This window comes from Sorex araneus, chromosome 5 (genome assembly GCF_027595985.1).
Source record: "Sorex araneus isolate mSorAra2 chromosome 5, mSorAra2.pri, whole genome shotgun sequence".
In the NCBI taxonomy this organism is placed as follows: Eukaryota; Metazoa; Chordata; class Mammalia; order Eulipotyphla; family Soricidae; genus Sorex; species Sorex araneus.
The window spans coordinates 100526686-100541586 of NC_073306.1; the positions used below are offsets into that span (position 1 = coordinate 100526686).

At 39.2% G+C, this 14901-nt stretch overlaps 1 protein-coding gene across 1 annotated transcript; it reads right to left on the reverse strand.

Moving 5' to 3' along the window:
* Positions 1-266: 266 nt before the first annotated feature.
* MRLN (myoregulin) lies at positions 267-12459 on the reverse strand. Its single transcript, XM_055137354.1, has 3 exons — positions 12424-12459; positions 2730-2803; positions 267-567 (listed from the first exon to the last, which is right to left on the reverse strand). Exon 3 carries the CDS (start codon positions 545-547, stop codon positions 407-409), a length of 141 nt encoding a protein of 46 aa, XP_054993329.1. The 5' UTR covers positions 548-567; positions 2730-2803; positions 12424-12459; the 3' UTR covers positions 267-406.
* Positions 12460-14901: the final 2442 nt, after the last annotated feature.

The window sequence follows — 14901 nt, forward strand, 5'->3', positions numbered from 1 at the left end:
GTACCACATAATTCTGAGCACTACTGAATACATAGCAAGAAATACCCTCTAAACATAGTTGGTTGTGACTCAAGAGATGTCCTCATAAAAAAAGTCCACTTCACTCACAATTTTAATTCAGAAATTTTATTTGATCTGCCAAATAGCAGCCATTTTACAAATAACACTTTATGAAGAATTTAGCATATAGTTTTAGTAAAATAATTCTTTCAATTCATATGAATGTTTTACAAATCAGAAAATACTAAATAATACACAAGGCTGAGTCAACTTTTTATTATTGTCAATGGCATTTGCTAAAATAGGGTTTTCATCAAATTAAAATCACTAAACATATTAAAAGACAATACTTCAGTTACTGGAATTCAATTTGAAATTTATATGTAAAGTAAAGGAACTCATATTTCTAAGAAGTTATAACAACATACATAATAGTCATTAAGTCAACAAAGATAACAAACAGAATTTTGAGAAGTCTTCCCACAATTTCATCCTCCAGACTTGTGGGGGCAGTCGTGGAAATTAATATCCAGTTTTTGCACGTCATATCCACAATGATTCAGTTCCCTGGAGAAAAAGAAAAGAATTCTCAAGTAAACTAACTGATCATCTGGATTCTCTAAATTCAATTAAATTTTTTCAATGTAAAGAAACCATCATAGCTCTGCTCCTTAAAGACTATGATCCAGGAGGTCTACTAACCCTTTTTGGCACCCCGTGGCTTCTGATAGAAATGCATCTAGACTGTGAACTGAGCTACAACCCCATGCCGCCCGGGGAGGGGGAAGGATTTTCTCTCTCAATGCTTTCTTTCTACAGGGGAGATAGCAGTGACAGCAGCAGCAGCAGCAACGCCCATGTGGTGTCCGCCATGTCCCAGAACTCACAACCCAGAGGTATGAGCTTGTAGTGATGTAGCACGCAAGAGATCATGGGATGGGGATGTTACCAGCACGCTCTCTGCCCAGATGAGATCCGGAGCAGCCGTGCACACATGGCCCCTCTGCTCCTTAAAGACTATGATCCGGGAGGTCTACTAAGCCTTTTTTGGCACCCCGCAACATCTAGACTGTGAACTGAGCTAAAATAACAGAAATCCAAAACCGCTCGACCGCTGTCATATAAACTTCATTCTCAGCAATGGAAAACAAATTATCAAATGATACCTTTTCAGGGGGTTTGATTGTTGGGGGGAAATTCCAAATAATAATAGTGATTTCTCTGTTGAAATATTGAATGTATTCAAAGTATAGAGAGAATATAGTGAAGATCATTAGCCACTCAGGCTTGGGGGTGGGGGTGAGAGGGGGGTATATTGGGGTTCTTGGTGGTGCACTGGTGAAGGGATGGGTATTTGATCATTATGTGACTGAGGCTTAAACCTGAAAGCTTTGTAACTTTTGTCACGGTGATTCAATAAAATAAAAATTAAAAAAAAAACATCATAAAATATTTCTGGAAAGACTTTTGGTATTTGTGACTAATCAATGAATTAAAATATTTTTCCTAATGAATTAATATATTTTATAAATTTTTTAAACCATTTTATAAATTATAATTGTAATTTTTTCTGTCAAATTGTGGGTTTTTTTGTCAAATCATCTTCTTAGAAGAAACAACCTAGGAAACTATCCATGTGACCATTTTCTTTTCTGTTGTCAGTTATAAGTTTATTTATAAAGTTTTTGCTGGAAAAACATTTGCAGATTTATTGGTATCAATGAAGTTTCTATTTCTCCAATCTGTAGAGCTGACATTATCATAAATGAGAATTTGAAGAGAAAGAGCAGGTATCGACACTATAAAAAAATTAAACATAAAAGGTAATTTCTATTTCCTTGACCTTTCCTCCAGATGCTATATCTCAGTTAATAAGATCACATATTTAATTATCTGTATATTCTCCCAAGTGTTAAAAATAACTAAATTTTTAATGGATTATTACAAGATATTATATACTGTTGGAATCACGCAGCTGACCTGTGTTCAATTCCTCTGCCCCTCTTGGAGAGCCCGGCAAGCTACTGAGAGTATCGCGCCCACAGAGCAGAGCCTGGCAACCTACCCATGGTGTATTGGATATGCCAAAAACAGTAGCAATAAATCTCATAATGAGAGATGTTACTGGTGCCCACTCGAACAAATTGATGAGCAACGGGATGACAGTGACAGTGACAGTGACTGTTGGAATATTTTACCAAATGCCTCTCATAGAGGGAATTTTTAACCATTCTGTCTGAAGAAATACGTATCAAATAAGTCAAGTAATTTCTTATCTATATTCAGTTTTAAATGAGTATCACTTTTACAAAGCAGCAAGTTTGATGCTATTTCCCACTTTAATTGAAATAACAGAAAGATGAGAATTAAAAGAAGAAAAAATATATGATATTTAAACAAATGTTATGTCCTTCACTTATAGTAATCTGTACTAATTTCTCTAACACTTGCCCCATTCATAAAGGAGGATAACTTGCCCTAAGTCACACAATCACTGTCAAAGTAAACCCCTAATATTTATTTTATGTTCAATAATACCTTTTGCTTATAATTCAGTAACAAAAAGTAAAATAATGCAAAGAGACTTCTTCCCTCCTACTCAGTCTCAGCCTCAAACAACTTATTTCTTTCATCTGAGGATTATCTAAATTCTCTTCAAGAGCACGAAAAGAAAGACTGGAATAGACAGCAAGTGGTGATGGAAAAGTAAGTAGAAACCCGTTTCTTACCTGATCTAATCCCAGGTAGGTTGCTCTTCTAAAATTAAGTACATTCAGCACAAGTGGCCTCTTAACATTGGTTCCTGAGTCAAAGCACATTTACAAGTTTTATTGGATAGTGAGGCAGTTTGTGAAGTGGAAGGATAGAAAACCAACATGGGGAAACTCTAAAATGCAGTATTATCACTTCCTTGGACTGGAGCAATAGCACAGTGGATAGGGCATTGACCTTGCAAGTGCCAACCAAGTTCGATTCCTCCGTCCCTCTTGGAGAGCCCAGCAAGCAACTGTGAGTATCCTGCCCGCACAGGAGAGCCTGGCAAGCTACCTGTGGTGTATTTGATATGCCAAAAGCTGTAACAACAAGTCTAACAAGTCTCAAAATGGAGATGTGCCCACTTGAGCAAATCGATGAACAACAGGATAACAGTGCTACAGTGCTATATATTTTCATTAGAAAATTTCACTGGTAAGTTTCTTGAGTTCATATTAATGTTTTTTGACAGCTTTATGGTTATGACAGCATTATGACAGGGACATGTATGGTTCCTGTCTGATTCTAACTCTTGAAGTTACATCTGCTTCTAGATCTAAGTCATTGAAAGGACATAGATTTGTACTGTTGGAAGTTTACCAATATACTGAGGTTTTACTTGGATTTAAATTATTTATGCTCCTGTACTTTGACTCATATTTTGCCTGATTTGTTTTTACTAAAACCTTAATAATGTTTTCTGGTTGGAATAGAAACAGCAATTTGTGGGGAAAGTACTTCAACTTTTTTTCTGTATATAAGAGTCATCAAAATATAAATAAGTTTCAGGCATTATTTATTAAATTTCTGAAGTATGATAGGACATATTGAATATGATAATCTCTAGATATGGTTTTGAGTGTTATGTTTTAAAATCATAATTAAAATAATATGCCCTTCAATTTCTAATATAGGACAATTATTAGAGGCTGAAAATATTTTATGTTGAAATTTCAAATAACTGCAATGTCTCTCCCATTTGGATTCCTCACCTTTTTCCCCCCTGATCTCTAGAAGGAGCTAAAATTCAAGTTATTATTTTACAGAATGATGCTCTGAAAACAAAATGAGTATGCTCTTATCTATATTTTAAAACTTACCTCCTTTTCTCTTAATTCTTTTTTTTTTTTTTTGCTTTTTGGGTCACACCCGGCGATGCACAGGGGTTACTCCTGGCTCTGCACTCAGGAATTACTCCTGGCGATGCTCAGGGGACCATATGGGATGCTGGGATTCAAACCTGGGTCAGCCGCGTGCAAGGCAAACGCCCTCCCCGCTGTGCTATCGCTCCAGCCCCGTTTTTCTCTTAATTCTTAATCCAAAAAATGTAATTCAAATGATCTGATTATTATTTATTGGGTAGCTAATGACATCATAAAAGTTAGACAAATGGAAGGCAGCAGTAATCCATGAACTTGAAGGAATTGAGCTTCATTATTCTGTTCTTCGCCCTGTCATCAGTCTGTAAGTTCTTGCTTCTAAAATATTTAAAATCTTGTTTTCATATAAAACACTTTCTCAAATCAACTCTGATTCTTGGAACCATAAGAAGAGTTTATTTCCAGGGCTGCAGAGAAAGTACATGGGGGCTGGCACTTTTCCTTTTATACAGCCAACCCTAGTTCAGTACCCAGCAGTCTATATGCTCTCCCAAGCACTGTCATGAGTGGTCCCAGAACACAGAGTCAGGAGTTTTCCTGAGTAGTGCCAGATATGGTCCAAAGTCCTCTACCCTTAAAAAAAAAGGATTCTTGGCAAAGAGAAAACAAAACAAATAAAAATCCCCTTCATTATACAAAGTCATTACTAAGGCAATGATGTACTAAGAAATCACCCTTTTCTCAACTTCTCTCAGCCTCTCCTATTTCCTTCCCTCATTAGGTGTGAATTCTTGTTCAGGACAAAGAACATAACATACTTTATTGAAAGTCTTTTTCAATCAAAAGAAAAACACTTTTCACTGGACTCAGGTTTTTAGTCTTAAATGCATGAGTCACATTTCAAAAATATTTTCCTTTCTGACAAGAATTTGCTAATTCTACTCAGTCAGTACCTAATGGTCAAGAAAATACTGACACAAGTTCCCTAGAGACCCAGGTTGAAAAATGAGACAATTATGAAATCTATTTGTTTTTTACTTGATAGGTCACTTGCGTAAAAATAATAATTACCATTTGTTGAGGGTCTAGGATGTGACAGGCCATGGTTATTCACTTTGGGGTGCAGGAGCAAGCACATAAGCCCATTCAGTATGTCATGCAGGGACCTGGTACTACTCAGACTAAAGTCTCAGTCTTCAGAGGTCATCCTCTTTCAACTATATGTATTTATTCTTTCCAAATGAAAGCTATTTTTTGGACACACAAACGAATCTTGGACCTTAGCACCTTGCTGCAGAAATGGCTCGGGGCTTTGCAATAAGCCTTTTCCTCTGGGCTGCTCCAGCCGGGGCAGGTGCTATCCCTCCGCCTGCCCTCTACGAGCTCTGGCAGCCACTAGAAGTCAGTGAGAAGCTCCAGGTGCAAGTAGCGGTGATGGCAAATCCCAAGTCCCATGGGACAGGGAAAGAGTGGGTCCTTCTCTCCCACCGCCCCCCTATGGAATCCGAGATGACGCCACATCCTGCCACCATCTACTTAAGCTCCACACACCAAGATCCAGAGGCACACAAATGAATCTCGACCGAGCAACTTGCTGCAGTGATTTCTTCAGACCCTAATTATTAAAATTTTAGAATTCCTAAAGTGCGTGGCCGTGATATTGTATCTATAACAAGCAATACAAAATACATTGTCCAACATTGCATTTTCGGCAGGTAGGAGGGGTGGTGGGACTGGTCTCGAAATATCGAAGGTAACTAAAGTAGAGAAAGAGAGTATTGTTCAAATTGTCTGCCACACAGGCAGGGGGAAGTGTAGAAAGGGGTGGATACTGGGGATTTTGATGGTGGAAAACGGGGACTGGTGAAGGAATGGGTGTTTGATGACTGTATGATCAAAGCTCAAACATGAAAGTTTTGTTACTGTACCTCACGGTGAATCAATTTTAAAAAAAGCTATTTTTTTTAAATTTGTTATTCAAAATTTACTTCATTTAACCAGAAATGTCCACCTGTCATTATTAACAACCACCTGTCAATTTTGATCTTTGATATATTTGATTCTTGATGTCTTTGGTTCTTATCCTTTAGTCTCCAAGATATCTATGAGAACTGCTGGTTGAGCAATGGGTAAATGGTCTCAGGTAGCCATCTGGATGTGAGAATTTGACAATATATATTTATAATGATTAGTTCCTAATTTATTCACACCATATAATCTGTTTTTAATAAATAAAACACAGATTGGCACAATTAGCTCACTATCAGTGAGATTAACTGAAATTACCTTCTATTCTTACTAGCCTATTCTTATTAGCTCTTACTATTTACAATTTTGCCCTTCTGTAATATTACTGCTACTATCCAATCACTGATTATCTTCTGATGGACAAATTTCTCACCCTCACCTCTGTGATACTACCTGAATAGAAAATTTTCAGGACATGGTGGTTGAGAAATGGGTCTGGAAACAGACTGATGAAGTTTGAATTAAATCACTTACTCTGGACAAGATTCAGTCACTCTTTGTCCCTTAGACTTTATTGATTTATAGGGCCCAGAGAAATATACTAGGTAGGGTGCTTGCCTTACATAAGATGAACCCAGGTTCATCTCACTGCATATGGTCCCCAGAGCACTGCCAGGAGTGATCCCTGAAAACAGAGTCAGGGGTATACCTTGAGAACTACTAGATATAGTCCTCAAATTAAAAGAGAAAAAAGAATAATAATAGTACCTAGTTCTTAGGAGTCTATGAAAGTTAAATGAGAATGTTTTACATATTAAGTAAACATTTAATAAAATCGTGACTAATATTATTAATTGTAGTCCAGATGCCACCTTATAGATGGTGTGCCCTGAAATCATTCTTCTCAAGATCTCTTTATTCATAAATATATGCAAAACTGTCCAACTCCCAAAAGGAGAGAGAGAGAGAGAGAGGAAAAGTGCCTGCCATAGTGGCAGGCATGTGGGGTGGGAGGCAGGAAAGGAACTGGAACCATTGGTGGTGCACTGGTACACTGGTAAAGGGACATGTGTTGGTACATTATATGACTGAAATTCAATGATGAAAAAATTTGTGAATGTGTATATCACTGTGATTTTAAAAAACAAATGAACTGTCCAACTCCTATTTATTTCTTGAATCTCATTGTTTCCCTCAGTGATACACCTTGACTTCCTAGGGCTCTATCGAATATCTGAAATTTGCTGCAATTATCTACACTTTATTATGGCTTTTCTTTTTTTTGCACGAACTACTCATAGGCAGTTGCTATTTTTCTAAAAAATGAGACTAGTGTTGTCCATCACGGATCTCAGTAACCTCATGATTATCTGGCATTATTTATTTTTCAATAAATGCTGACTTAATAATTGTAAGTGAAATAGAAGCTACCATAGTAAGGTGGATATCGGTTTTGTTAAAATGACAATTACAAAAAATACATATATTTAACTTTATTTTTCCCATAAAATATTTTGAACCTAAAAACCTCAATGTTGGAAACTCTCAGATTATCTACATATGGGAGGAAATTATTGTGAACTATAAAGTTCACAATCAAATTTTTTAAAAGTTGGAAAATTAGTCAGAAAGAGAGGGACAGACATAGAATGATTGCACTCATTTGTGGAATATAAAGTAACAGAATGGGAGACTAACACCCAAGGATAATAGAGATAAGGGCCAGGAAGATCTTTCCACAGCTTGGAAGCCAGTCTCACATAACTGGGGGAGAAGGCAGCTGAGATAGAGAAAGGACTACTAGGTAACTGATGCTTGGGCTCGCTCAGGATGGGAGATGCGTGCTGAAAGAAGACGATGGACCGAACATGATGGCCACTTACTACCTGTATTGCAAACCATAACACCCAAAAGTAGAGAGAGAGTAAAATGGAATGTACCTGATACAGAGGCAGAGGTAAGGAGGGGATGAGGTGGGGGTGGTGGAAGGGATACTGGGAACACTGGTGGTGAGGAATGGGCACTGGTGGAGGGATGGGTACTTGATCACTGTATGACTGAAACATAATCACAAAAGTTTATAAGTCTGTATCTCATGGTGATTCATTAAATAATAATAATAATAATAATAATAATAATAATAATAATAAACTGGCTCTGCTAGGCAAACAAACGAAAAAAAGAGACATAGTGGAGGAAAGTGAGTGTTCTGTTGGAGGTTGTGGTGTTGAAAGGTTATATGCACAAACTATCATTCATAGTATAAAAATTCACAGAATCTAAAATAAAAATACATTTTAAATTAAATAAATTAATTAACTTTTAAAAATTTGGAGAGAGGGGCCTGAGTGATAGCACAGTAGGTAGGGTGTTTGCCTTGCACGCAGCTGACCCGGGTTCGATCCCCGGCATCCCATATGGTCCCCCCAAGCACCGCCAGGAGTAATTTCTGAGTGCAAAGCCAGGAGTAACCCCTGAGCATCACTGAATGTGATGCAAAAAAGCAAATAAATGAATAAATAAATAAAATAAAAAGTTGGAGAGGGGCTGGAGTGATAGCACAGCAGATAGGGCATTTGCCTTCCATGCAGCAGACCTAGGATCAGTTTCCAGCATCCCATATAGTCCCCCAAGCACTGCCAGGAGTAATTCCTGAGTGCAAAGCCAGGAGTAACCCCTGTGCATCGCTGGGTGTGACCCAAAAAGAAAAAAAAATTTGGAGAATTAATATGGGAATTATTTGAGTGACTTTTTTCCTATTGTTTTATTTTACTATAATTAAGGCAAGTCAAATTGTTAGAGGAACACACAAATTTGGGATAGGTTTTACAATATTTTAGAATCCAGGGACTGGAGCGATAGCACAGAGGGTAGGGCGTTTGCCTTGCATGCGGCCGACCCGGGTTCAAATCCCAGCATCCCATATGGTCCCCTGAGCACCGCCAGGGGTGATTCCTGAGTGCATGAACCAGGAGAACCAGGAGTGACCCCTGTGCATCGCCAGGTGTGACCCAAAGAGCAAAAAAAAAAACCAATATTTTATAATCCAAGTGTTCTGTCGTGACAACTACCATCTCTGTGTGTACTAGTCACTTAGCCCATAATAATGCAGAAATAGATGCTGAGTCAGCAGAGCAGGAGAAACAAACTGCTAAAATTTCTCATTCAGAAATTAACTGAGAACTCATAATATTTTATGGTAGAGTTCATGTATATCATACATTTCTAAAATCCTTTTCCTGAATAAATTATATCCCCACTAGATTATGCCCAAAGTTGAATTATGTGGAAAAAGGGAAGCTAACATACTTCTGAGAAACTAATCAATGAGGCATAGATGAGTGAAAACTCTAATGAGAATCTTACTAAGTGGCTTTGCCCTTATATAATTACAGGCATGACTGTTTGAACCTTACTTCATGACTATGATACAAATGAAAGGAGTTTCCTTCCTTTCTAGCTAAGAAAAACAACTGCTATGAAATGTCTGAAAAATGACAAAAATATTAATAATAGAAATTTTTTTTAGTTTTCGGGTTACATTTGGCAATGTTCAAGGGTTACTCCTGGTTCTGCACTCGGGAATTAATCCTGGCAGTGTAGGGGAACCATATGGGATGCTGGGGATCAAACCTGGGTCAGCTGTATGCAAGGCAATTCAAGTACCCACAGTACTATCTCTCCAGGCCCAATACTGGAAAACAGTTTTGCGCCTCCACATATATCTTATTTGACAAATGAGGTTCAGAACTATATAACAACTTTTCTGTGATCACATATTAACTTTTCTTAAGAGCTACATTCAGAATGAGAGACTCAGCAATTTTTTGGTCACATATGAGAAACTGTTTTCTTCCTATCCCCAGACTTGGCTGTTCAAAGGAATTCCACCTTCATCACCACCCACTTCCATGATTCAGACTAAAGTAAGTAGCACCAGAAAAAAGTCAGCAAAGTGGAGTAGAGAGAGTGTGTTTGGTTGTGAGCTGGAGGCAACTGACCTGAAAGCTTGGCTCTGGCTATTATCAGTTCTATAGACCCTTATGCAACACTTAACCCTACCAGCTACTCATCTGAAGGGAAGGGGTCACCTAACAAGCATTTGAAAGAATTTTGTTTGGAACTCCAATTAAGAAGAGTCCACATACACTTTGACTTTAATTTCATAATATCTTATAAAGTAGTTATTAACACTCCAGTTTCCTTATATGGAGAGACTGAAGCTCAGAGCAGGTTAATTCAGCTCTTCAGGGTCATACATGGGGGGGATGACCAAATATTTCAATGGAGATCTGCTTGGCTCTAAACCTTAGCCACTGCCGAATCTGGGATAGGTAAAAACATAAGTCAAGGGCCCAGCATGCTCTCTGACAGTCAATAATTGAGGCTGTATGATGAGATAGAAGAATCAGAAAGGCAACCACTTCTCTGCTGATCTACTACAGTGAAGAAAGATGAGCACTCTGAAACATAAGCAAATACCAGATGAATTTTCAAGAAAAGAGTACTGTAAGAAAGGCAGGGTCACAGACATGAGAGCAGCAGGTTCTACTGAATCTGTGCACATACATGTGTTTGTGTGTGTGTGTGTGTGAGCATGTGTGTGGTTGCGTGTCTCCACCTGATCATCTACAGACCCCAGCATTTCTGTTTAACCACTGCATTTCTCTTCTGTTGTACACTCCATGTTTTTTCTATGTCAATCCTTGCTTGGTTTTTATCCTTTCATGATACTTTAGTCATAACTCAAAGAATAAGATGTTCTGGTCCTATCTAAAACTAATTCTTTTCTCCATATGAATAAAAATCTTAATCATCCACAATCAAAAACCCCTGAAAACCGAGACTTCCCACTGCCACATTCCTGTCCTACACAGGAGATCGTGCATTGTATTCAAGAAGACAAATTAGCTATGGGCATAATATGAAGAATTACTTTGCAACCCAAGTAATAAAAACATTATCAACCTTCTCCCTGCTGAGTTCTCCACCCTCTCTGCAAATCCCAGCCATAATGCATTCTTTTACCATCAGAGGAATTTCTCAGAGTCCTGGCTGGGGACCAGCCCTGAAAGACTCTAACAGGAAGCCCCAATGTGGGTGCCATCCAAAACTGCTACTGCATGGTTGACAAAACAATAATGGGACTGGGAATATTTGCAGGCTTTGTTTTTTATCTGCAGAACACAGATAATCAAGCTAGTGGCTTGCATAAATTCACAGGTGGCAAATATCTATCCTCTGAATAGATTTTTTTTTTGAGCAGCTGAACTTTATTTGGAGTCAAGTTTTGCTGGAATGTTAGGTTGGAGAACAAGATGTTAAGTACCAAATGAAATACTGTGAAGCCAAAATCATATTCCCAGTATTTAGCACGGGGCTTTGAAATGTATGCGGGAAGCTGATTTACTGTTCTTCTAGACCACCTAAGTTCATTACTGGAAGATCAAGGAGAAACCCTGAAAAACACAAATAATTTTCCAAGAAAGATCCATTTTCCAGGAGTCTGACTAAGAAAGACTGTTTTCAGTGAATAAGGTTTTGGAATGAGAGTCTTTGGGAATATCTATAATATTTTTCTGAATTTTCCATGAACCATGGCCCTTCCCGAGTTTAATCAGAGCTATTCATGAAATTTCTTCTCTTTCTGTTGGTATGATAAGAACTCGTTGACTCCGTGCTTGACTAACATTCATTAGGTTTTGCATATGTTAGGAACTGAGATCCAGTTAGTTTGAGTACTTAATCAGTGCACATCTTGTTTGTAATCCAAGCCTGCGCACCATACCAGTCTAGCATCTGCATCCTTCTAATGCACTGTAATGCTTCCTTACTCATTTTACTAAGAAGTCTGATACATACATTCAGTGGAATCTAACGTATACAACCAAAGCAGAAAGTATATTAGTCTATGGTCCCGAAGGAGGACTGGAGGATCAGATTTCAGCTCCTCAACAGTACTACTGTGCAAGGCTACTAGCCTTTCTGGGCGTCAAGGTCCCCCTTAAAAGACAGAAAACACGGTGACCTACTTTGCAAGACTCTCAGAAACAACCATTATAAAGAAGCCTGCACAAACAAAACCTTTGACTAAAAACACAAAAACAGACACAAAACAACCAACCACAAGCAAAATCCAGAGTGGCAATGAACCCACAGAGCAAGACAGCTTCCCTCTCTGATTCAAATCTCAAACATGGACAAATGACAAAACTCAAGAGTGTCCCTACAGACCATTCCCATATGTGAGATTTCTTATTGTTCGCCCTGAAGTACACCCTGTATGTAGGAGGGAGCCTGTAGAGTCAGTAATATCAAGCAGAACTGTAGGTTTGGTCACATAATTCAGATATTACTAATCTCCTCCTGCCTCCATTTAGCCAGAAGGAAAAGAGATGAATAGAATTTTAATTTATTAATCTATTTCATAATCAGGTCCATAAACTTTAGAAGGATGTTGAAATACAAGGAAGGGGAAGAAATTTTTTTTAAGAGTCCAAGTTTTAGTGACTCTTTTTTTTCCCTCTACCAGCAACAAGAATCAATTTTCCTTCTATATCAACATTGTTAAATGTCACATGTTTTATAAACGAAAACTTACCAGTCAGGAGCTCAGCAAGTGAAGTTCAAAGTCAAGGAGTTGATCTCTCTTTTGTGAAAAACACCATATGCTCCTACGTGAATGCAGCGCTGTTATTAATAACTGGTTTAGAGCTTGTGAAGAAACATGAGCCAGACTGTCATGAGAGGAGGCCTGTGGAAAGGAATTGACAGTCACAGGTGGGACAAATTATAACCAAAATATACATAGGCCCTCAGGGAAGCTCAAGTAACCCAGGAGGAGGGGTCAGCTCCGCCACTGTCAATGGACCCTATCCAATGTTCAAAGAGTTTAACTAACAAGTAACAAAACTTCCCTTGCTCTGTTCTCTCATGAAAAAAATTGCCATGAGACTTGTTTACCTTACTCTAGCAGTCCTCTTTTTACAGATCACCAAATCATTTCTCAAATATTGTATGTGTTTTGCATCTCCTGCTTTCAGTGTTGGCTGCGGTTTAAATATATAGCAATATCACTCTTCTATACCACCAATGTACCTGAGGTCCTAGACCTCTGCCCCTTGCCCCCAAGCCCTTCCCCCTGCCACCCCATTTACTTTCCATCTGTTCCACAACCACCAAACTTAAAAATGTGCCTCTCAAGGAGACAGGCTTGGGGGTGGGGACGGGAAGGGTGAGGGGGGGCAGGAGCCTGGGGACCCTGGTGGAAATTTACATTGGGGGTGGCACTGGTGCTGGAACATAGTATGCCTGAAATTCAAGAATGACTTTGTAAATCATGGTGTCTTAATTTTTTTTAAAAAGTTTACAGATAACCAAATTTAAAAAAAGACTATGGCAGACCTACAAAATGGAATACTTTTTAAGTATGCAAGATGAAGTCATGCAATTTGCTGTAAGATGAAGTCATGCAATTTGCTGCTCTGTGGACGGAACTGGAGAGTATCATGCTGAGCGAAATGAGTCAGAGGGAAACGGAAAGACACAGAATAATCGCACTCATATTCGGGATACAAAGAAACATAGTAGGGGAATAGCTAATGCTCAAAGGCAATAGAAACAACGAGCTGGAGAATTAGTCCTTGATATGAAGCTTGCCACTGAGGGGCAGGAGGGAAGTGGTAGAGGGAGGGGGGCTGGCCTGGAAAGAGACTGCTATCATAATAATAGAGGGAAGAGGTCACTCTGGATGAGGACTAGATGCACAAAGGAGGTAAGTGATATGCATGGTACCCTCTCAGTACGGCATTGTAAAACACAGTGCCTAAAAGGGGAGGGGAGGAGGAAAACAAATTAAGGATAAAAGTGCCCGCCACAGAAGAAGGCAGGGGGCCAGGAGGGAAACTGGGGACATTTGTGGATTGAATTAGATGCTGGTGAAGGGATTGGTGTTGGAAAGTTGCATGACTGAAAATCAATCATGAATAACTTTGCAATTCACAGATTCAATAATTATTTTGCTTTTTGGGTCACACCTGGCGATGCACAGGGGTTACTCCTGGCTCTGCACTCAGAAATTACTCCTGGCAGCGCTCAGGGATGCTGGGAATTGAACCCGGGTCGGCCGCGAGCAGGGCAAACATCCTACCCGCTATACTATCTTTCCAGCCCCCTCAATAACATTTTTTTTTGCTTTTTGGGTCACACTTGGCAATGACAGGGGTTACTCCTAGCTCTGCACTCAGGAATTACTCCTGGGGTGCTTAGGGGACCACATAGGATGCTGGGAATTGAACCCGGGTCAACCGCGTGCAAGGCAAACGTCCTCCCACTGTGCTGTAGCTCCAGCCCCCTCAATAAAATTTTTTTAATAATAAATTTATTTATTTTTAATTAATGAATCACCATGAGGGTACAGTTACGGATTTATACACATTTGTGCTTATGCTTCCCCCATACAAAGTTCGGGAACCCATCCCTTCACCAGTGCCCATACTCCACCACCAGTAAACCCAGCATCCCTCCCATCCTCCCCCATCCCATCTCCCCCCACCCCACCCTGTCACTGTGGCAGGGCATTCCCTTCTGTTCTCTCCCTCTAATTAGCTGTTGTGGTTTGCAATAAAGGTGTTGAGTGGCCACTGTGCTCAGTCTCTAGCCCTCATTCAGCCCGCAACTCCCTTCTCCCACATGGCCTTCGACTACATTATAGTTGGTGATCCCTTCTCTGAGTTGCCCTTTCCCCAGAATGTGAGGCCAGCCTCCTAGCCATGGAGTCAACCTCCTGGTAGTTGTTTCTACAATTCTTGGGTGTTAGTCTCCCACTCTGTTATTTTATATGCCATAGACGAGTGCAATCTTTCTATGTCTGTCTCTCTCTTTCTGACTCATTTCACTTAGCATGAAACTTTTCATGCCGATCCACTTAAATAAAAATTTCGTGACCTCCTTTTTTCTAACAGCTGCATAGTATTCCATTGTATAGATGTACCAAAGTTTCCTCAACCAGTCATCCGTTCTAGGGCATTCGGGTTTTTTCCAGATTCTGGCTATTGTAAATAGTGCTGCGATGAACATA